Source organism: Schistocerca gregaria, chromosome 4 (assembly GCF_023897955.1).
Source record: "Schistocerca gregaria isolate iqSchGreg1 chromosome 4, iqSchGreg1.2, whole genome shotgun sequence".
In the NCBI taxonomy this organism is placed as follows: Eukaryota; Metazoa; Arthropoda; class Insecta; order Orthoptera; family Acrididae; genus Schistocerca; species Schistocerca gregaria.
The window spans coordinates 521,920,787-521,945,603 of NC_064923.1; the positions used below are offsets into that span (position 1 = coordinate 521,920,787).

Sequence of the window (24,817 nt, forward strand, 5' to 3'; positions counted from 1 at the left end):
GGTGCTACAGAAGAATGCTGAAGATCTGATGGGTAGATCACATAACTACTGAGGAAGTATTGAATAGGATTGGGGAGAAGAGAAGTTTGTGGCACAACTTTTGCCAGAAGAAGGGATCGGTTGGTAGGACATGTTCTGAGGCATCAAGGGATCACCAATTTAGTATTGGAGGGCAGCATGAAGGGTAAATATCATAGAGGGAGACCAAGAGATGACTACACTAAGCAGATTCAGAAGGATGTGTGTTGCAGTGGGTTCTGGGAGATGAAGAAGCTTGCACAGAATAGAGTAACATGGAGAGCTGCATCAAGCCAGTATATGGACTGAAGACCACAACAACAACAACATGTCCATTAGCAGGTAGGAAGAAAAATTTTAAATGCATTAAAACTTAGGTCAAAGCAGTTGTAAAAAGGAAGAGAAAAAGCTAAGCATGATTAAACATGCAAACATTGATGTCTATAGGTACAAGAAGAGATCATGATAAAGGAAACCAAAGACAATAACATAAACATAATTACAGCAGCTAATAGTATCACAAAGGCAACACATTTACACATAAAGAAAGAGAGGGATGGTGTAGACATGAAAAATGGTGAGAACATAACTATAAACAAGAATGGAAATCAGGGACCCTAAAGAAGTCAGCAACATTTTCAATCATCATTGTGTTGGGGTAGTAGACAAATTAATAAACCAAAACTCGCCTGAAACAAAATACTTACAAAATACTCCTCACAAGACAAATGTTTGTTCCTTCTCGCAACAAATGAACTTGAATTAATAAAAGTAATATACCAATTAAAAACAAAAATATTGAGGGACCAGCAGGTGTAACTACTAGGCTGATTAAATGCTGCCTGCAGTCATTGGTAAAGTCTCTGACTTTTCTAATGAACTTAGCCATGGAAGAAGGAATATTTCTGACATGTTTAAATAGGAGGAAAGTGATCCCTGTTTCCAAAGCATGCAGCAAGATACAAAAAATTCCAAACCAATTACTATTACACCTGTCTTAATAGTGTTAAAAGAATGTGTAATTACGAGCAGAATAGTAAATTTAATAAAAAAATCAATACTTTGAATGGTGCCCAGCTTGGGTTTAGGAAGGATAGATGCACCAACAAGCAATAATTGACGTTATAGCTGGTGTAACTAAGGCACTTGAGATGAAGCAAGCTGGGATCTTTTTATTTCCTCTCTTGTTTTGCCATCTGCCTTCTTAAATTCGTTTTTTTCCTCACTTTTAACTAATTACCATTAACGTGCATGAGTATAATCTGCATTTTTGTAAAAGAGAAAAATTTGCCGTCAGGTTTAAAGAACATAACACCAGATCTATTTTTGTGCATAGTTTAGTATGTGTAATTGATTTTCTAATTTATTTTGATTATTCCTAGTTAATATTTTTGTTATTGGGTGAAATCAGTAATTGTTTCATAACTTACATTCTGCTTTTGAGCTATAAACAAATATAAATTATGTAATAATGATAAACATTTGCAAAAAGAATCACTAGGAATCTTAAAGTGTTTATTTTTCTCTATTCAAAAACATGTTGGCAAATCCAGCTCTTAATTAATTCCCCAGTAATTACCATTTTTGTCACAAGTATTGTGTGTATAATTGTATCTGTTAATTTCATAATTTTAACAAATAATTTGGCTTAACCCTTTTCATAGAAGTAACTGTTATAAAGAACCAATTTTTTGATGTATTCAGTTAATTTAATGAGTTATATTTTAATTGTAATTTCTATAAATTAAACTTCAAACAATTATCATTTCAGTACCAATTCTTGTGATGATAAACAGAAGCCCAATTTTTGGTCTCAAGACAGTCAGCACACATCCAATTTTCAGATAAGAACCCAGTGTTGGTTATGTCAACAACAATGCATCAACTTAACTGTGAAATAAGTGTAACACAAATAGGCTGTCTGTTGAAACACTGACAGTGTCTGTTCAGTTTATCTGAAAGACTGTGAAATGAGCAGTTAGGTTTTTACTGCTCATAGATGCTCAACTGCAAACTATTGTAGCAGTATGCTGATGTATGCCTGCAAAGTATTAATGAGGCTTATCAACATTTATAAATAGTTCACTGGCCATATGACTGTGTGTTATTGGTGGGCATTGGGGGGGGGGGGGGGGGGGAAGGGGGGGGTGTTGTGACCAGTGAAAGTAAAGAACTATGAAACTTAACTGTGCAACTGTCAGCTATATCATTTGTAGTAGTCAGTGTTGAACTTCCATCCCTCATTTTTCAGCCAGTATGACAATGCAGTACGATGACACTGAGGATCATCAATGAAGAAATAAAGCAGGCGAATATCACACACCAGACCAACAATAGAAAGTTTGCAGTGCATTTCCTGACCTTTCAAAAGCTTTTGATTTTGCATGTCACAATATATAACTAGAAAAGAAAACATATTATGTTATAATGGGGAACATAGCCAAATTGTAAAATCAATAATGGGAAATAGAGAACAATTTTATTAGAAATCTTTATTCAGATTTTTAATATGTTAAATATGCAATGCTTCAAGGGTCACTGCCTTGACGCTACTTTTTATTTCATAAGAAAAGGATATTCTCAAAATAGATGCTGTCATGTACGCAGATGAAATTTCATTTCTTACAAGCAATGTTTCAACAGATATTTTACAAAGGCAACCTTATGTAAATATGGAAAATGGAAATAATTACTTCAGAGGAAATTCTCTTATTATAAATGTAAAGAAAACCATATATTATATGCAAACACATGCAAAGAAAACAAATAACTTGAACAATATTACTCTCAACTTGGAGACTTGAATTTAAAAGAGACAGAAGCTTCTAAATTTTTGTGACTGAGAGTGGAGTGTTACTTGACACTGGAGATACATATAAATAATATTTGTCAAACAGTGAGTTCAAGTATATTTATAATTAAAAAGTCAAGGACTTTAAACTTACAATCAGTAATAAAAGTGTACTATGAGCTAGTTCATTTATAAATTTCATAAGGTATCCTGATCTGTGTAAATTATGAAGATATGTATATAAAAAGAGCACTAAAGCTAGAAAATAAGGCTATAAGATAGCTGCAAAAATATATTCATTGAATTAAATATATTAACAGTAGGATATATGCTGTTCTATTAAACAGAATGTTCCATAACTATTGAAGAAAATTGACTCAGATTAACCAACAAAAAGCCTATTAAAGCAGAATCCCTTATATACTACAGTCCGAACTGAAAGCATATCGCTTTTGAAAAATAAACTAAAATTTCACTTCATTGAAACTTGCCTATACAGTGTTAAAGAATATTTTGAAGCTAATAATTAATGTAGCATTTCATATGTAATTGTGCAAATATGTTTTTTTTAATTTTTTTTTTATTTTTGTATATTTTTAAGACATCAGTCATTTTGTTGACATATGCCTCTATTTGGATAATTTTGAACCTTTTCATTATTCAGATATCATGTAAACATGACATGTCCAATACTGCAGTACAGAATGATCCACAGACATAAATAAATATTCAGAAACCAGTGCTTGAACTGTGGCAATAATGAAGTTTGTTGATAACATTTCCTAAATGAGAACAATTTTTTTTTTCAGATACAAGATATTACACCAAGACAGTTAAGTTTGGAAGCAGGACAGTCCGTATTTCTAACACAGCTTTGGGTCAGGCAGGAATTTCAGCTCACTATCCAAAGGTAAGTCAAATATTGTACATAAAGTAACTTGGGCACTGAAACTATGTATATGTTAATTAATTTTGAATATTCTTAATTAAGAAGTATTTTATAAGAATAATAATCATAAACTTTATCTTATAAGAGTAATTATCATAAATATATCACCTAAGAGAGGAGTGTAGGATGTTTTGAATTTTCTTGACACATTACAACTGTATGCTGTACTAAGATTTGAAACCAGAACCTAGACTGTAATGGCTAATAATACTCTTAATGACTGAGTTATTGAGGCACAGACAATGGCATACCCTGATTCCTTCAGCATACAGGCTCCTCTGTCCTACTTTTCAATTTCACAAAAGCTTTCCTGGTCAAACCACTATATGAAGACTCCAGAAATAAAGGATACTGTGGGAAAATAGTTTAGCCACAGTTCAGTGGTGGTGTCTATAATGAGTAAATCTAAATGTAAATATAAAATATGATTTATTAGTCTCATTAGGCCTACATACATTATACAGGTAGTATGATCTGTTGTACAGGAGACACATCAAGTTTAACAAAAATATTATGTATAATTATTTACAGAAATTCATTTTTCACTATTTTAAGAATAATGCCAATAACTACAACACTACAATATTTACTACAAATTGACAGTTTGCCAATTTCCTTTGTTTTACACAGACAACACTACAGTATTAGCTATAGATTTTCATTGTTCAAAGTGTCAGACTGTGTTCCATGAATTCTTCGTTGCTGTAGTAACATTCTCCATTAAAATATTGTTGAGTAAACTTTTCAGTGAACCAAGGTCCATTGTTAATATCTTTTTTTTCCTTTTAATTTTGTTATATATTTTTAGCCCCATGTACAGTGATGTCAGAGCATAAAGCTTTAAGTGATGCAAAGGAAATTTGAAGTTTTCCTTGTGACAAGTATCATAGCTATGCTTAAAACAGAACTTTTCAAGCTTATGTTGATTATTAAATAGAAAAATCAAAATTTCAAAAATTTACAACGAAGTAATTGTTAGTTTTTATGATTTTTTTAAACAATGGGTGACATGTCTCATTTTTTAGGGCTGTTCACATGTTTCTAAGATGATTTTCTTCTGAATTAGTAGCCTTGTACTGCTTCTAGAGTTTCACCAGAAAATTATCCCATACCGAATATCAGATTCAAAACAACTGAGGTAGACTGTCTTTATTGTATCCACATGAGTGGCACCAGATAAGATAAACATTGCAAAAGCTAGGGAATTTAATCTATTTGCCAGGAAGTCTGTATCAAGGTTTAGACCCAAGAATTTCACAAGACTGACTTATGTCTTCTGTTGATTATTATATTGCTGACAATTTAGAGACAAAGTGCATTGTCAGGGTCTTAGTGACAATGAGCTTTAGTCCATTTTTATGGAACCAGGATTCCATTTTCTCCAGAACATTTTCTATACTATCTAGAATTTTTTCTATTGTATCATTTTCTATTAGGACTGAGCAGTCATCTCTGAACAAGACTGAATGAGCATCAATATTTAATGGTAAATCATTTATGTACAACAAGAACAGGCAAGGACCCAGTATTGAACCCTGTGGAACTCCTTGGGAAACTGTTTTACATTCGCAGTGGTAGTTAACTGAATATGATGTTAAAATAACTCTCTGTTTCCTTTCTGTGAGATAAGAGTTGAACCACTGTTATGCAGTATCTTTGATCCCATAGCTCTCCAGTCTGTGAAGTAATAATGAATGGTTCACAGAGTCAATGGGTTTCGTTAGATCACAGAATATTCCTGAGACTTTTGCACCCTGGTCTAGTGATGTGCTTATTTTTTCTGTAAATTCTCTGGTGACGTTTACGGTGCTTTTTCCTCTTTGAAAACCAAAGTGACTTTTACAAATAATGTCATTTACTGTAAGGAAATTTTCTAGTTGTTTCCTCACAAGTTTTTCAAATATTTTAGAAAAAAAAACAGGAAGGAGAGAGATGGGCCAGTAGCTTCCCATATCTTCTGGTGATCCTGTTTTAAATACTGGCTTAATCTCTGCATATTTTAGGTCATCTGGGAAAGACCTATGTACAAAGGACTGGTTTACAATAATAATCAATGGGTATGAAATAATATGGCACACTGCTTTGATTACCATGGAAGGTATTCCATCCCATACAGCTGAAATTTTGTTTTTTAATGATAACATTGTGTCCTCCACATCTTTCTGCGTTATTTTTCTGAATTTTTAAAAAAAAATGTTTTGAGTGTCATCTCTATGCCTGAAAATCATATTGTCCTGATGGGCTGTAATGCATTTTGCTACATTGATAAAGAAATCATTGAAGCAGTTTGACATTTGAACATGATTTACAATAAATCAACCTGAAAGCTAGTTTGAGAATTTCTTCACTTTTAACATTCACTCTCAACTCTGATTTCAAAACAGACCAGACTTCCTTTGTTTTCTTTCATTGTTTGTTTATGAATATATTATTTGCCAGTAGTTTTCCTGCCATTGTCACTTTTTTGGATATAGTGTTATAGTGCTTAAAATAAGATTATTATTTACTTTGTATGCATTGTGTATCTGTCTTTTTCTGGCACTTGAAATTTTTATGCCTGATGTAATCCAATTTCGTTTATCCCTGAGTCTTTTTTGATAAGATTTTTGGGGAAATGTTTCATTGAATACACCCAAAAACCATCTAGAAATGTATCAAAATTTTTGTTTCTTGAATCACAGTGGTCCAGAAAAAGAGACAGCTTATAACACTTAACTAATCACAAAAAAATCTAAGTTATCTTTGCTAAAATTCCTTCTGATATAAGATTCAGATTTTAGTTGATCTGTTTTTTGGAGCTCTATAAACAAAGTTCAGTGATCAGATATCCCTAAATCTATGCAAAACTTCTTTTGTCATCAAACTGATCATTTGTAATAATATTATCTATGCAGGTTGCGGAGTGGCAGTTTTCTCTAGTGCATGAACTAAAGTTTAGCTTGAAAGCAGATTTCTGGATTAAATCATGAAATTTTTCGGTGTTACTCCTTTCAATTAATGCACCCATTTTGAAGTCTGTAATATCTAAGAGATACTGAAATGTTTCTAAGAACAATTTAGTAGCATAACTCCCAGGAATTTTGTAAATTGATATTACACAGTATTTAAATTACACAGCTCTACACAACAGCTTTCAAAAATGCATTCTTCATCTAGATAACTAAAATCTTCTTTCCCATTAAAGTTGAAGGAGGCATGCAGTAAGGTTCAGGAGCCCCCATGAGATTTGTTTTTTCTGCAAAAGCTGCTGGCAAGTTTGAAATTACCAATTTTGTTAAGAGCATCTATGCATTCTTTTGTGAACCATTGCTTGTTTAAGTAGACCACCTTTATGTTTGCCAGTTCAGAAAGTATAACTTGCAGTTCATCAGTTTTAGAGTAACCTATATTTGGACATTTTTCTGCTAAACCATTTATATTTAGATGCATCAAGACAGAATTTTTGAGTGTGTTTATACTTTGTAGAGCCTCATTTGTTCCATTATATTTACAGTTTCCATTTTTGATAACAACTTTTCTTTTCTCACTCCTTTCAGAAGTTTTCAATTTCCCTTGCTTTATTGATTCTGCAGATGTCTAAGATCATTTTGCTGAAAGTTATTGTATCTAACCTATTCAAATGTAGCCCATCCTTTCCCAGACCCTTACCACTTACAAATTTATTTGAGCCTACAAAAATTGCACCCAACTTATCACACAACTCCCTGATTCCACTGTTTATCTTATTTATGTATGTATCACTTACTGACCTACTGTGTAAAATTACACTAATGACAGTTTTTGAATTTGCAAACACACTTTTTGCTGAGCGGATCAAGTTCTATGTTACACTGATTATCTCTTCCTCACTTATGTTCCTGATAGAATTTGTTCCGACATGAATATAAACACCTTCGTATTTGCCCTTTTTTCATTTCCACTTTCAGTTTCACTTTCTTTCAAATTTAGAATATTTTGAATGTGTCTGATGATTTTATGCTGGGACACACAATTTCACAGCCTGGAGATATAACATTTTTCAGTATGCAGTTACCTACAACAAAAAAGTCCCTTTTTTCAATTGGTTTTGCTGCAGCACTTCCACTTTTTTTCCTTTTTGTAGGTCACTGTTTCCCATTTATATTTGTTTACAGATAGCGGTTTTAGTGGGTTTTTGATCACATTTCTCACACCATGTGTATTTTGAAGGTTTTGTTTCATACTTTGCTGGTGATTTTCAGAAACCCTGGATTCAGTTTTGCTTATTTCTGTCTGATGGATATCACACACACAGTAATGTTTTTCTTGAGTTAATCTAACATTTTCTTTCTTTGTCGTCAGTAATTTGATTTTCAATGCTTCAATGTCTTTGTGTAGCTGCTTTATAATTTAGTTTTTTGTATCTTCTTTTATTTCTCTTTCACACACACAGGCCTGTTTCCCTGTATTAATCTATCTTTTTCTTTTTTTATAGTCACTACTTCAGTATTTAATGCTTCAATGTCCTTTTGCAGCAACTTTACAATTTCATTTTTTGAGTCCACTGTACTTACAGGTTTGGCTCTCTCAACTCATAAACAAATGTAGCATGTCCATGGTAAATCATGAGTGATGAATTTTAGGTTCACTTTTGTGCACTTTTTGTGCAACCAGTTGTTGCACTTGGCACACAAAATACCCTTCATCACTCACTTCTCACATTCTCTACACAAAAAACTGTTTGTTTTTTGCTTTTTTGATGAGAGTGTGCCGCACTGGGTGTAAAAAATGTAGCTTTGGCTTTCATGGCCAGTGGTCCCACTCACTGAGCTATCCAGGTGTGAATCACAATCCACAACTTCAGCCACATGAATAGCGTATCCAAATGTCATAGAGTTCTATCTGGCCACCAATTCTTGTTCCTCTCCACACTGTTATGTAACCATACAGTGCTGGTATATTCCAAATCCAAAGGATTGTTTTTGTATTTGGCATCATTGTCATATATATGACCTACATAGCTTACGATACTGGCTGTTACAACAAATGAATTTATAATATATACCTTTTTAAATGTTACATATATTTCACACAATGTGACATTTACGCATTAGCAAATGATTTTATATTCAGTTACTGACGTAGTATTAGTTTTAAAAAAACACTCATTTATTTCTCTTATAAATGTATTCTGGCAAAGATTATTCACCCAGAGTGGCTCTTTGTTTGTTCAATGGGAGCCAGCAGGCACTGCAGAAAAAGGGGGTGGGGGGCAGTGGTTGTGACTATGTAGTGCACTATGTGCTGATGTACCCCCTGGCGGGCAGTGGAAGTGCAGCTGAGAAGAGGTAACAATGTGAGGAGCTCAGAAAAGGGGCTGGAATAGGATAGCTGCTAGACAGCTAGGTTGGATGGGTTTGGCAGGGAATGTGACAGTGAGATGTGCCATTGACAATGAAGCAATCCACTAGGTTGAGGAGTAGGCCATACTGAGAAAGAAACTGGTGCATAAGACAGAGTCCTTGACACTGGAAACAGTGCAAATCCACAGGAAATCTTGGCTGAGACCTATATCAATGGATTGGGCGTGGGCACAGTAGTTGATGATGATGGAGACAATAACTGCAATGAGCAGTAGAGGGGAAGGTCGACCGCAGCCAGAAGATGGTAATGATAGTGCTCAGTGAGAGGTTGAGTGTGTCAAAGAATCTTTCTACTAAAATGACAACCATATCAGATTCATGTGATCATTGTACCCAGGGCTGTGTAGATTATGATGGACGGTTGAATGAGCCAATTCAGGAATAATAGCTGTTCATGCATTATGATCAGCTCAGCAAGGGCATGAAAGTGTTGGAGCAGCTGCAAGGATTGCATGTCAGTGCATTCTTCTGACAGAAACAGTGTGTGTGTGTGTGTGTGTGTGTGTGTGTGTGTGTGTGTGTGTGTGTGTCTGTGTGTCTGTGTGCTGCATCTTGGATGACATTAATCATGATATCAAATGGTCTTATAGCATGCCAAAACTGTAGGATTGTGGTGGGTTTGATATGATGGCATGTGGCTCCACAGCATTTGTAGGCTCATGTTGTGAGGCCATAACTGTGCATTCTGTGAACTCAATAGTAATTGAGGAATGGGCAAATATAACTCCAACAGAAGAAAACCAGAATCAGTTGTGGGCATTGAACAGCTGCAGGAGGGTGGAGGCCCGGACTGTCTGGAGTATTAGAGGACCAGTCCATACCTTTATGGCAGTGATCCCTACACTACTCCCTAGCACAGCTGTAATTATCTTACAATCAGATTGCTCAGGGATGATCATCTGCAAGGGAAGCATAAAAACAAACTAAATGCTCTGACATGCAAGTGATATTTATTGAACAAGATATGTATCTACTGCTGCAGATAAATACTGAATTAATGTACAAGCATGCCACCCACACTACCAAGCAGAGTTTGTACAAAATGTAAGGGAAAACATTTGTACAGTGGTCAAGCTACCATTTCAAGTCCCAGAGTAAAACAAAGGAATAGTTACAAATTCACTCTCGCAGGGCACAGAACACAACTGGTGCATTGCATGAGACCTTTCTCCATGACTTGCATCTACTCTTTGAAAACACTATAAACAATATGCCTACATGAATTTACACTACTGGCCATTGAAATTGCTACACCATGAAGATGACATGCTACAGATGCAAAATTTAACCGACAGGAAGAAAATGCTGTGATATGCAAGTGATTAGTTTTTCAGAGCATTCACACAAAGTTGCGCCAGTGGCGACACTTACAATGTGCTGACATGAGGAAAGTTTCCAACCAATTTCTCATACACAAACTGCAGTTGACCAGTGTTGCCTGGTGAAACATAGTTGTGATGCTTTCTGTAAGAAGAAGAAATGCATACAGCCACGTTTCCAACTTTGATCAAGGTCAGATTGTAGCCTATCGCCATTGCCGTTTATCATATTGTGACATTGCTGCTCTTGTTGGTCGATATCCAATCGCTGTTAGCAGGGTATGGAATCAGTGGGTTCAGGAGGGTAATATGTAATGCCATGCTGGATCCCAATGGTCTCATATCACTAGCAGTCAAGATGACAGGCATCTTATCCGCATCGCTGTAACAGCTCGTGCAGGCACATCTTGATCCCTGATTCAGTAGATGGGAACGTTTGCAAGATGACAACCATCTGCATGAACAGTTTGATGACATTTGCAGCAGAATGGACTATCAGCTTGGAGACCATGGCTGCAGTTACCCTTGACGCTGCATCACAGATGGGAGTGCCTGTGATGGTGTACTCAACAACGAACATGGGTGCACCAATGGCAAAACGTAATTTTTTCAGATGAATCCAGGTTCTGTTTACAGCATCATGATGGTCGCAACCGTGTTTGGTGACATCATGGTGAACACACATTGGAAGCATGCATTCATCATCGCCATACCGGCCTATCACCCTGCATGATGGTATGGGGTGCCATTGGTTACGTGTCTCAGTCAGCTCTTGTTCGCATTGACAGCACTTTAAACAGTGGACGCTACATTTCAGATGTGTTACGACCCGTGGCTCTGCCCTTCATTCAATCCCTGTGAAACCCTACATTTCAGGAAGATAATGGAACACATGATGCAATACTTGCCCTACGACTTATGTTAGAAGCTAGATTAAGGAAGGGCAAACCTACATTTCTAGCATTTGCAGAATTAGAGAAAGTTTTGACAATGTTGAGAGGAATACTCTCTTTCAAATTCTGAAGGTGGCAGGGGTAAAATACAAGGAGCAAAAGGCTATTTATAATTTGAACAGAAACCAAATGGCAGTTATAAGAATTGAGGGACATGAAAGGGAAGCAGTGGTTGGAAAGGGAGTGAGACAGGGTTGTAGTCTTTCCTCGATGTTATTCAATCTGTATATTGAGCAAGCAGTGAAGGAAACAAAAGAACAATTTGGAGTAGGTATTAAAATCTATGGAGGAGAAATAAAAACTTTGAGGTACGCCGATGACATTGTAATTCTGTCAGAGACAGCAAAGGACTTGGAAGAGCAGTTGAACAGAATGGATAGTGTCTTGAAAGGAGGATATAAGATGAACATCAAGAAAAGCAAAATGATGATAATGGAATGTAGTCGAACTAAGTCTGGTGATGCTGAGGGAATTTGATTAGGAAATGAGACCCTTAAAGTAGTAAACGAGTTTTGGTATTTGGGGAGCAAAATAACTTATGATGGCCGAAGTACAGAGGATATAAAATGTAGACTGGCAATGGCAAGGAAAGCATTTCTGAAGAAGAAAAATTTGTTAACATCAAGTGTAGATTTAAGTGTCAGGAAGTCATTTCTGAAAGTATTTGTATGGAGTGCAGCCATGTAAGGAAGTGAAACATGGATGATAAAGAAGAGAATAGAAGCTTTTGAAATGTGGTGCTACAGAAGAACGCTGAAGATTAGATGGGTAGATCACATAACTAATGAGGAAGTATTGAATAGGATTGGGGAGAAGAGAAGTTTGTGGCACAACTTGACAAGAAGAAGGGATCGGTTGGTAGGGCATGTTCTGAGGCATCAAGGGATCACCAATTTGGTATTGGAGGGCAGTGTGGAGGGTAAAATTCATAGAGGGAGACCAAGAGATGAATACACTAAGCAGATTCACAAGGATGTAGGTTGCAGTAGGTACTGGGAGATGAAGAAGCTTGCACAGGATAGAGTAGCATACTCACTACTCTTGATGAGCTGTGGTATCATGTTAAAGCTGCATGGTCATGCCATCCAAACTCTGTTTGACTCAATGCCCAGGCATATCAAAGCAATTATTACGGCCAGAGGTGGTTGTTCTGGGTACTGATTTCTCAGGATCTATGCACCCAAATTGGGTGAAAATGTAATCACATGTCAGTTCTAGTATAATGTATTTGTCCAATGAATGCCCGTTTATCATCTGTATTTCTTCTTAGTGTAGCAATTTTAATGTCCAGTAGTGCATATTTAGAGAAAGGAAAAAGGATACAATGTTCAACAATAACTACACAGATAGTGAATAAATTTAACCATAAGTTCAGGTAAAAGAGTTAATACAATTATGTTATTGCACACACTCATAGGTCACATGCATGTGGGTAGGTGACTAGTCAAAAGTATGTGAGGGATCATGAACACACTTGTGTGGGCACACAACCTGCTTTGTTCATAGTGCCTCTGGTGAGTGTATGGGGCCTGCAATGCTCATACTTCATAATTACACAGGGTCAACTTACCAGTACATAGTCTTGTTGCTTCTCATACATGTGTCTTGTAGCATTATGAAGCAAACTGTTAAGTTGTATCTTGTGTGATTAAACATTACATATCACTCAGTGATGGTGTTGGAAGTCACTTGCTCTGCGTCCTTGAGAAGGGTGCCAGCCCAGGGGAGAAGCTTCCAACAACATTTTTCACATTGGAAAACCCAACCTGGGGAGAAAGGGGGGCCAGGGAGATAGTTTATGTCACCATGGTGCTCACTATGCAAATAATGCATGGCATGTGCCCATGCTTCTTCTACTGAAGCATTTGTGTCATCTACTAGAGAAAATTAGTGGCAGGCATAGAGGTTGGGGAGCACTTCACTGCAAAGCAAAGAGCCACTCAGTATGATATTGAGGCACTGATTGCCATAGGTATGTTCTGCCCCTCCAAAAGATTGTGGGCCTCAACCTTGCACGTGGTACCCAAAAAAGATGGAATTTGGCACCCTTGTGGCAACAATCAAGTGCTAAATACAAGGACAATCCCCAACTATTGTCCCATGCCCCTCTTATGAAGCTAAAGTGATGACCATCTTCAGCAAGACTGAAGACAAGAAAAGATTCATGCAAATTCTGGTCACCCCAGTAGATATTGAGAAAACCGCAATTATTATCCCTTTTGGCCTATTCAGGATCTTTTTTGAGCGATTTGGGCTCCTCAACACAACCCAAATGTAGCAGTCCTTTCTAAAAAATTTCTCTGAGGTGCCTCCGGATGATTTGCATACCTGAAATATATCCTTATCTACCCATGCAACTTCACAGAGAAACACTAATACTTCCAAGAGCATTATAACTAACTTGAAGAAATGTATTTTTGGTGCTCCACAGACTGAATTTCTGGGACCAACTATTTCTTCCAGAGGCTTCGAACAACTTCCTGATATGGTCTGGGCAATGACCAAATTTCTGCACCTCATGACCTTTAAGGAATTTTACTGGTTCCTTGGCATGAAAAGCACCACCTTAGAAATGCCACAATCATACAGGAAACCATCACTGCTGCACTCTAAGGTGATCACACAAAATGAAATCACCATGTACCCAGGAATGTCCAACTGATGGACAATTTTGAGCACATGAAGCATTAATTAACTGATACCACCATTCTCACCCACCCACCACCTTACTGCCCTGCTCACAGTCATCACTGATGCTAGGCAGTCTGCCTTAGGCACTAGCCTCCAGCAGTGCTTTGTGGACACCTGACAGATGCTGACCTTAGTTTAAAAAAATCTGTCTGAGCCACAGTGAAATTGAGCACATATGACCATACATTCCTTGCACTTCATGAGGCAGTTAAATGTTTTCAACCCTCAGTTGAAGAATGCCGCTTCACTGTCTTCACTGACCACTGCACCCCTACCATCACATTTTGTTGGAAGGAAAGTACCCAGATATCTCACCCACAGACAATTCTAACAGCAAGAGTATATGGTGTAGTTTATGAATCACATACTGTCTGTCCTTCAGGTTCAATTTAAGAGTTTCGTTCATGATACAGGACACCATAATGTTGTCCACGTATTTTAGTTTGCTATACCATCTTTTATTTCTTGGTTCTTGCAAACAGACTTTTACTCAAAATCATTGATGAAAATTTTTAGGAAATAACTTTCTGTGGCAAGTCCTTGTATGTGTTTATGTACTTTGCAATTAAATTTAAAGGGATTATAACTTAGATCAGCAGGTTCCTCTTTGTGATCTCAAAGGTTTCTTCTATGGCCAAGTTAGTGTATAAACTGGGAGTAACAGGATTATTCCTGGAAGTACTTATTGTCACAAATGTAGGATGTTTGGCTAGCCTGCATTTCTGGTAATGATAGACATTAGCTTTTTATCTGTTATATGTGTAAGCAGAATTTGTGCAGTACTTTTAAAAACCTTAAATATTTTCCTTCTTAAAATGAACTGTTTGAGATAAGAAATCAGGTGTTGAACAAATTTTTCTGTGAGAGTGGGATTGTGTATTACACTAGTGATAGACAGGTGCTCCATTACTCGTAACGTACCACCCCTTGTAACAAAGTCTAGTTGTTCTCTTGAGAGCGTTTAGTTTTTATGTAATGTAATTGTTTTTAGTAATTTAGATTACGAATGTAATCGAATTAAAATAGTTTCATGTTGACATATTTTAATGTTTCTTATTTAATGTTTCCAGAAGAATGGTAATCATGAACTTTTACTTGGTGCCCCTGGAATACTGAACTGGCAAGGTATGAGTACAAAGCTGAAAGACAGTTATTAAAGTGTTGCTAGGTTATAGTCTTCTTATTTGAAATAATGAATGTTGTCTACTGTTTTTTGTGTTCTGTGACTATTACTAAATGTGGAGTTAGCTCTGTGATGAATGATTCAAATGCATCTATTTTGTTACCTAAACCCTGTACATTGTAATGCAGAAATGATAAATTGTACTCATTTGAACTGAAGTCTGCTTGAGGCATATGTGGATCACATACACTTGCATCTGGTGTTGTACTGGCGGAAAGTTTTACTGTCCTAAAAAAACGTCACTTTTGTCCTGCTGATGTATTGTATCACCGACTTGGTAATTTGTGATTGATTCATCTGTGAATTCGTGATTTTTGTCCTACAGAGGAATAGCCACTGTAGCATAACACTCCGCATTCAGTTTGTTGTTTGCTGTTTCTTCGATCTGTGCTATAACCAAGTCCTTTCCTAGTTTGTTGAGGTGTAGACCATGGGTTGTGTGGAATCTTCTTCCTATGCTGGTTATGTCCACAAATGTTATGTTTTTGAATCTCGAGCATATATTTAGTATTTACTTTTCTGCTCGCTGCACTTCTTCATTTACACATGACTAGTTTGGTAAGTCGTGTTGATGTGGAACAGAGAAGATGACAACATTTGAGTTTGTAAGTTCATGTAGCTTCCTTCTGAGTGAGATCATTAGGCTTTCCATTTCATTTTTTGCTACATCGTTCATTGCTGCTAAGAACATGAAAAAGGCTTTGTTTGTTGAAGCTGTTTTCTCAACATGAATTGTAGAAGTCACTGCTTGAAATGTTGCGCCAGGTTTCACTGTACTAGTAATGCTGTGAATGCTTCTACACTGAAATTCAGCTGCTATGTTCCTTCCCTGACTGTCCGCAAACAGGTTTATTTTCCCAGAATTTGTTGGATGGTGATTTGGCCTACCTGAACTTTTGTGTTGCCTGTTGACACAGTTTGTTTCTTGTATTTTGTCCACAGTAGTCAATAATCCATCTTGAGAAGTTCTTGAGTTTGAAGCATTGTTGGCAATCACACTCGTTGATGAATTGTACTTTCCCTGGGGTTTAAAGCTTTTTTGTTGTGCTTTGTTTCCCATGCAGCTTGACACATTTCATTGTATTATCACTGCCTATAATTGAGAGCTCTTTGAAAGCGTTTTCATGCACAATGTTTGCGTTGTCATTACATTTACTATTCACACAATTTTGCAGTTCTTGCGTATTTTTCATGTATGTGATTTTAGTCCACTTTTCACTGGCAGCAGCCATGTTTTTCGGGACTTTTAGAGAATTCTTCTCACTTTTTCTGAGCTGAAATTTCGAAATATCTCCTTTCATAGCACTGATTATAAATTGTAGGCTCTATACACGTTCCTTTAGGCCTAACTTTGTTATATCATCCTTTCATTTTGTACACACTTTCTTTCTACCGATAGAATTAGCTTTTTTCCACAGAGAAACATGACGAATTTTCGAATTGGCCGCCACCTTAAACTAATCCTCATGTGGAATGTTCTGATGGTATAGGCAGTCAGAAGACACAGTCATAGGTAACAAAAAGAATGCAGAAGGTTATGCACACTACTTCAGCCAATGTAAGCAGAGGGGATTCTTGTTACTGCAGAGAAATCACTTCTAGGGATCCACAAGACTCAGGCATACTCCTTTTATCTTTTTTTTGAGCTGCAGTACAAAAATATATAACCCCTCCACACACTCACACACTCACACACACACACACACACACACACACACACACACACACACACACACACACACACACACACAGGTATGTTATGCTGGATAAATACACTTTGATCTATAAGAGACAACACAGAAATAGTAATGCAACCTGCTGACAATGCAAATACCAAAGTCCTTCTGTCTGCAACACCTAATCAGTGCAGTGGATGGCGTCTATTTCCCTCAGAATCAGCCAGTTTCCTGAACATAAGCAAAAATACTCTGGAGCAGCATGGTGCTGGTTGCGTGGATATTTAATAAGCTACCAAAGATACATAGAAAAGGAGTTCTGATTCGCCCCTTCATGGGTAATATAGGAGTCTCAACATAATACTTACCAAAACACCAGGCTTCTCTTTTGAGTACATTTGGTAGTGAAATATGAATACTATATTCACAATGATTTAATAAGACAGTTCAATAATTCATGCCTTGAGCCAAAAATGTATTCATTAGTTTCGGTCGTCTTCTTGTTCACATTAGTGAACAGTGCTGTGGATAGCTATCTACCTCACATAGTAGCTAATCTTTTTATGGAAGATTCTGAGGACAAAGCATTTTAGTCAGCAGTTTTGAAATAAAAATATTTTTGAAGATATGTAGGTGATACCATTTTGATACGACCAAATTGGGTAACAATGGGTCTTCAGTTTTTATAACGTATCAACTTCCTGTACCCAAGTAATTGTTTCAACATATAAGTGGATGAAAATGGAGTGTGCTTTGTAAGCCAACATACATTGACCTGTATCTATGAGCTATGAGCTACAATTTAGTACTGTCTTATATTTCTCCTCTATAATTCTTTTGGAGTCACTATGTATACTGAACACATGTGTAAATGTTGCCCATCTGCTTATGTTACAATCATCATGTAACTTCTGTAGTATCCCAAAAATTTGGACCATACACTTTCCCAATGGATAACCTTTTCATTATTTCCTTTTCTGGCATTCTAAAGACGCAAGTCTCCTGCTGCATTAGCTTCTCAGGCAGTTTACAGTGCCTTTGGAGTCTCCAACTCCCCAAGATGACCAAAGAACGATAGCTACTGCAGATTATTGAAACAACCAACAATAATGTGACTCTCCACATCAGGAGAGTAGCAGGTTACATAGTTACAATGTAATCGGATAGGTAAAAAATCTGCTTGCCAAGCAGCAGCAGGATGATACACATACAAAAATGTTTTACTTATGCTAGATTCCAGAGCCACTGGGTCCTTCTTCCAGCAAAAGGGATGAAGGGGAAGGATGAGGGTTGAAGGGAAAGGAACTGGAGATGTTTAGGAAATGAGGTGGAGTTTGGAAAAGTCACCCAGAATTCTGAGTCAGGGGAGACTTACCAGATGGGATGAGAAGGAAAGACACCCCTCACCTGAGGTCCTGGCTGACTTTTCTAAACTTCACCAATTTTCTTACACCTGTCAGCTGCTTGGTGAGTAGATTTTTTTATCTATATAATTATAATATACTATCAAAAACTCATTGTCTAGTTAGCTTTTAATATTTGGTTTTACAGTTCTTAAATACCTAATGTGTTGAATATTTAAGAGGTGTAGTCCCAAGTTTTAGTTAATTGTTTGATGCAGATCCATGCAGTCTGTAGTGTATTTGCCAGTTGTTTTGTACAACTAGCAACCATTAGAGAAAGTTCAGGCTGGCTCCTGATACAACAGGAGAGAAGCAAGTTACGTATAAGGAACAGTCAAATGAAAATCGAGTGCCCACCACAATGGTATCATGGAATAGTTTCATGCAAAAGTAACCAAGGCATGCATTAAAATGTTTATTTTCTGGGAGATGAGATGATCACTTTCCATTTCATAGAAGATGATTAGTTGCTGACAATTCCACAACCACACCCACACTTGCTCCTTCTCATCTGACTTAAACTGATGTCCACATATGCTTTTCTTCAGGTTGGCAAAGTTGTGAAAATTACACAGTGAAAGGTCTGGTTAGTATGGAGAATCTTGCAGTGTTTCCCAGACATGATCACAGAAGTGTAGCCTTAATCTGGTTGACATGGAGCAGGTAGGCATTGTAGAGCAACACGATGATTCTGTACAACAACTTTCCTGGTCATTTTGGCTTTATGAGGCATCACAGATTCTGCAAAGTGTATTCCTAGCACTGTGCATTAATTGTTTTTCCACTCTTGAGTCTTGAGTCTTCTGGAGTCAAGCAAGAAGGTAATCATGACCTTACCTGGACTTATACTATTCTCTGTCTCTGGCAGGGGATATGTCAAATGTTTCCACTGTTGGCTCTACTGTTTGCTCTCAGGCCATCAGAATGCCGTTGGACAGAATCATCCTGTTGCATTATAATATCTGCCCCCCACCCCCTTCTCCATACTGACAAGTGTATTAAGTCAACATTTCAGTGGTTTGGTTGGGAAACACTGCAAAATCCTCTGTATGGCCTGGATAATTGGCAATCTGAAGAAATACGTGCATTAACATTAGTTTCAGCTGGGTGAGGAAGCACCAAGACTAAGTGTAGTTGTGGATCTATCAGTGGTGAGCTATGGTCCATGAAACTGGAATAGAGTATCTCATTCCCGGTGTTATAAATGCATTAGCATTTGATGATTACTTTTGAATGGAACCATTACATGATCCCATTGTGCCTGATGTTCCTTTTTCATTTGACTGACCCCCATAGTTAGCTTTTCCTGTGCGCTCTTAATTCTTAGTAGTACTAGGGTGGATAATGTGTGTCTACAACTATATCTACAGCTATACTTTGCAAAGCACTGTGAAGTGCATGGCAGACCATACATCCCATTGTACCAATCATGAGGGTATTTTCCTGTTCCATTCGTGTCTAGAATGCATGAAGAATGATAACTTAAATGCCTTTGTGTGTGCTATATCTAATCTAATTTTGTCCTCATGATCCTTACAGGACTGATAGATATAGTATATACCCAGAGTCACATTGTAAAGCTTTTCCTTGGATCATTGTATGTAGACTTTTTTAGGATAGTTGACATCTATCTTAAGGAGTCTGCCAGTTCAGTTTTTTTAGAATCTTTTTGTTACTCGCTGATGCCTCAAACAAATTTGTGACCTTTTATGCTGCCATTCTCTGCATACATTCAATATCAAACATTAGTCCTATTTGGTAATGGGTACCACACACCTGAGCAGTATTCTAGGATGTCTTGTACAGTGATTTGTAAACAATCTCCTTTGTAGACTGATTGTGTTTCCCCAGTGTCCAACCAATAAACCAAAGTCTGCCACCTGCTTTACACATGGTTTGCATCCTTGTAATCATTTCATTTCATATTACTAGAAGGTGATACACTCAGATATTTGTATGAGCTGCCTGATTACAAATATGATTAATTGATGTTATAGTCATAGGACGGTATGTTTTTTTTCATTTTTTTTTTTTTTTTTTCGTTTTGTGAAATGAACAATTTTACATTTCTGAACCTTTAAAGGAAGTCACAAATCTTTGCATCTATTTGAAATCTTAGGATCAGCCTGAATATTATAGAGCTTCCTCAGACAGTACATCACTGCAGATAAGAGCATCATCTGAAAAATTATTAATACTGTCTGCATGGTCTTTAATATACATCATGAACAGCAAGGCACCCACCATACTATCACAAGTCACACCCAAAGTTACTTCTTCATTTGTCAATGCCCCTCCATCCAAGGAAATATACTGTGCTCCTCTCCACCAAAAAATCCTCAATCCAGTCTCAAATTTCATTTGATATCCCTTACTATTGTACTTTTGTTGATAAACATAGATGTAGTACTGATTCAAATGCTTTTCAGAAATTGAGAAAAATTGCATCTACTTGACGGCCTTGATCTAAGACTTTCAGTGTGTCATATGAGGGAAGTGCAAACTGGTTTTCACATGATCAATGTTTTTGAAATCCATGTTGTTTGGCATGGAGGAGTTCATTCTGTTCAAGGTACCTCATTATGTCTAAGCTCAGAATATGTTCTAATATTCTGCAACAAACCATTGTCAAGGCTGTTAGGCAGTAGATTTATGGGTCAGTTCTATTGCTCTTGTTATAGATATGTATGACCTGTGCTTTCTTCTAACAACTGGGCACTGAGTTTTGTCTGAGGGATCTATAATAGATTGTAGTTAAAATAGGGGCTAGCTCACCTGAAAATTAAATATGCAATATGATAGTGATTTGCTCAGGACCTGGAATACTGTTTAGTTTGTATGGTTTCAGCTGTTTCTGAACTTCTCTGATATTAATTCATATTTCACTAATGGGCACAGGTGATCCCCATTTTCAAGAAGGGACATTGAACAGGTGTGCAGAACTATAGATCTATATCTCTAATGTCGATCAGTTGTAGAGTTTTGGAACACGTATTATGTTTGAGTATAATGGCTTTTCTGGAGACTAGAAATCTACTCTGTAGGAATCAGCATGGGTTTCGAAAAAGACGATTGTGTGAAACCCATCTCGCACTATTTGTCCACGAGACTCAAAGGGCCATAGACACAGGTTCCCAGGTAGATGATGTGTTTCTTGACTTCTGCAAAGTGTTCGATATAGTTCCCCACAGTAGTTTAATGAACAAAGTAAGAGCATATGAACTATCAGACCAATTGTGTGATTGGATGGAAGATTTCCTAAATAACAGAACACAGCATGTCATTCTCAATGGAGAGAAGTCTTCCGAAGCAAGAGTGATTTCAGATGTGTCACAGGGAGTGTTGTAGGATCATTGCTATTCACAATATACATAAATGACGTTGTGGAGAACATCGGAAATTCACTGAGGCTTTTTGCGGATGATGCTGTGTTATATCGAGAAGTTGTAGCAATGGAAAATTGTACTGAAATGCAGGAGGATCGTCAGCGAATTGACGCATGCTGCAGGGAATGGCAATTGAATCTCAATGTAGACAAGTGTAATGTGCTGTGAATACGCAGAAAGAAAGATCCCTTATCATTTAGCTACTATATAGCAGGTCAGAAACTGGAAGCAGTTAATTCCATAAATTATCTGGGAGTACACATTAGGAGTGATTTAAAATGGAATGATCATATAAAGTTGATCGTTGGTAAAGCAGATGCCAGACTGAGATTCATTGGAAGAATCCTAAGGAAGTAGGTTACAGTACCCTTGTTCGCCCATTGCTGGAATACTACTCACCAGTGTGGGATCCGTACCAGATAGGGTTGATAGAAGAGATAGAGAAGATTCAACGGAGAGCAACACGCTTCGTTACAGGATCATTTAGTAATTGCGAAAGTGTTACGAAGATGATAGATAAACTCCAGTGGAAGACTCTGCAGGAGAGTCACTCAGTAGCTCATTACAGGCTTTTGTTTAAGTGGTGAGAACATACCTTCACCGAGGAGTCAAGCAGTATATTTCTCCCTCATATGTATTTCTCATGAAGTGACCATGAGGATAAAAACATAGAGATTAGAGGCCACACAGAGGTATACCGACAATCCTTCTTTCCATGAACAATAAGAGACTGGAATAGAAGGGAGAATCCATAGAGGTACTCATGGTACCCTCCGCCACACACCCTCGGGTGGCTTGCGGAGTATGGATGTAGATATAGATGTAGACAAATGTTTGCAGTGGTTCAAGGATTAAATTGGGGTAATAACCCTGGGCCTTCCTTTAGAATAAACATTTCAAAATAGGATTAAACTCTTGCTTTGCTGCCATCAGTTTCAGTTCCTGTGTCATTTGTGACTGACTGGACACTAACTTGGTGCCATTAACAAACTTTTCATATAATAAGAATTTCTTTGGCTTTTGTGAAAGATCATTTGACAATATTCTGCTATGGTAGTCATTGAAGGCTTGCTGTTTTGACAACCAAATGTGGTCATTCACCCTTGCTCTATGTATAAGCCCATGCTTTGTTGGGCTTATACATAGAGCACCATGCTTTTTTATATAGAGGGTCTATACAATGGCGATTGACATGAGGACAATATTATGGAAATGGAAGAGGATGTAGATGAAGATGAAATGGGAGATATGATACTGCGTTAAGAGTTTGACAGAGCACTGAAAGACCTGAGTCGAAACAAGGCCCCCAGAGTCGACAACATTCCATTAGAACTACTGACAGCCTTGGGAGAGCCAGTCCTGACAAAACTCTACCATATGGTGAGGAAGATGAATGAGACAGGCGAAATACCCACAGACTTCAAGAAGAATATAATAATTCCAATCCCAAAGAAAGCAGGTGTTGACAGATGTGAAATTTACCGAACTATCAGTTTAATAAGTCACAGCTGCAAAATACTAACACGAATTCTTTACAGACGAATGGAAAAACTAGTAGAAGCCGATCTTGGTGAAGATCAGTTTGGATTCCGAAGAAATGTTGGAACACGTGAGGCAATACTGACCCTAGAACTTATCTTAGAAAATAGATTAAGAAAAGCCAAACCTTCGTTTCTAGCATTTGTAGACTTAGAGAAAGCTTTTGATAATGTTGATTGGAATACTCTCTTTCAAATTCTGAAGGTGGCAGGGGTAAAATACTGGGAGTGAAAGGCTATTTACAATTTGTACAGAAACCAGATGGCAGTTATAAGAATCGAGGTGTATGAATGGGAACCAGTGGTTGGGAGGGGAGTGAGGCAGGGTTGTAGCTTATCCCCAATGTTATTCAACCTGTATATTGAGCAAGCAGTGAAGGAAACAAAAGAAAAGTTCGGAGTAGGAATTAAAATGCATGGAGAAGAAATAAAAACTTTGAGGTTCATCGATGACATTGTAATTCTGTCAAAGGCAGCAATGGACTTCCAACAGCAGTTGAACAGAATGGATTTCATCTTGAAAGGAGGATATACGATAAATATCAACAAAAGCAAAATAAGGATAATGGAACGTAGTCTAATTAAGTTGGGTGATGCTGAGGGAATTCGATTAGGAAATGAGACACTTAAAGTAGTAAACGAGTTTTACTATTTGGGGAGCAAAATAACTGATGATGTTCAGAGTAGAGAGGATATAAAATGTAGACTGGTAATGGCAAGGAAAGCGTTTCTGAAGAAGAAAAATTTGTTGACATCGAGTGTAGATTTAAGAGTCAGGGAGCTGTTTCTGAAAGTATTTGTATGGAGTGTAGCTATGTATGGAAGTGAAACGTGGATGATAAATAGTTTGGACAAGAAGAGAATAGAAGCTTTTGAAATGTGGTCCTACAGAAGAATTCTGAAGATTAGATGGGTAGATCACATAACTAATCAGGAGGTATTGAATAGAATTGTTGAGAAGAGGAGTTTGTGGCACAACTTGAATAGAAGAAGGTATTGGAGGTATGACATGTTCTGAAACTGTTGTGGTTGGCAGGAGAGCCAACACCATATTACTAAAGGAGGCCAAAATGCACACATCTCAGCTCACATAGGCGGGTATGAGGTCTGGAACATGACAAGGGAATTAGAATTGAGAAAAACGGACATAGCTGGTGGAATACTTAACTTTAATCCATTAATGACAAACATTGCTCTTGACGATACATGGTTTACAAAATCAATAGTACTGATAATGGCGCCTTGCTAGGTCATAGCAAATAATGTAGCTGAAGGCTCTGCTGACTATCGTCTTGGCAAATGAGAGCAAAGAAGTCAGTGAACCATCGCTAGCAAAGTCGGTTGTACAACTGGGGAGAGTGCTAGGAAGTCTCTCTAGACCTGCCGTGTGGCGGCGCTCGGTCTGCAATCACTGATAGTGGCAACACACGGGTTAGACGTATACTACTGGACCACAGCTGATTTAAAGGCTACCACCTAGCAAGTGTGGTGTCTGGCTCCGACACTACATTCCTCCCCTGCAAATCGGC

At 37.3% G+C, this 24,817-nt stretch overlaps 1 protein-coding gene across 1 annotated transcript in view; it reads left to right on the forward strand.

The window, feature by feature from the left end:
• Positions 1 to 24,817, forward strand: part of LOC126268030 (integrin alpha-4-like) — a 568,589-nt gene that overhangs the window by 126,019 nt on the left and 417,753 nt on the right. The window contains exons 5-6 of the mRNA XM_049973452.1: positions 3,619 to 3,719; positions 15,173 to 15,227. Coding sequence (XP_049829409.1) covers positions 3,619 to 3,719; positions 15,173 to 15,227 — 156 coding nt within the window. The remainder of the gene's footprint in view (positions 1 to 3,618; positions 3,720 to 15,172; positions 15,228 to 24,817) is intronic.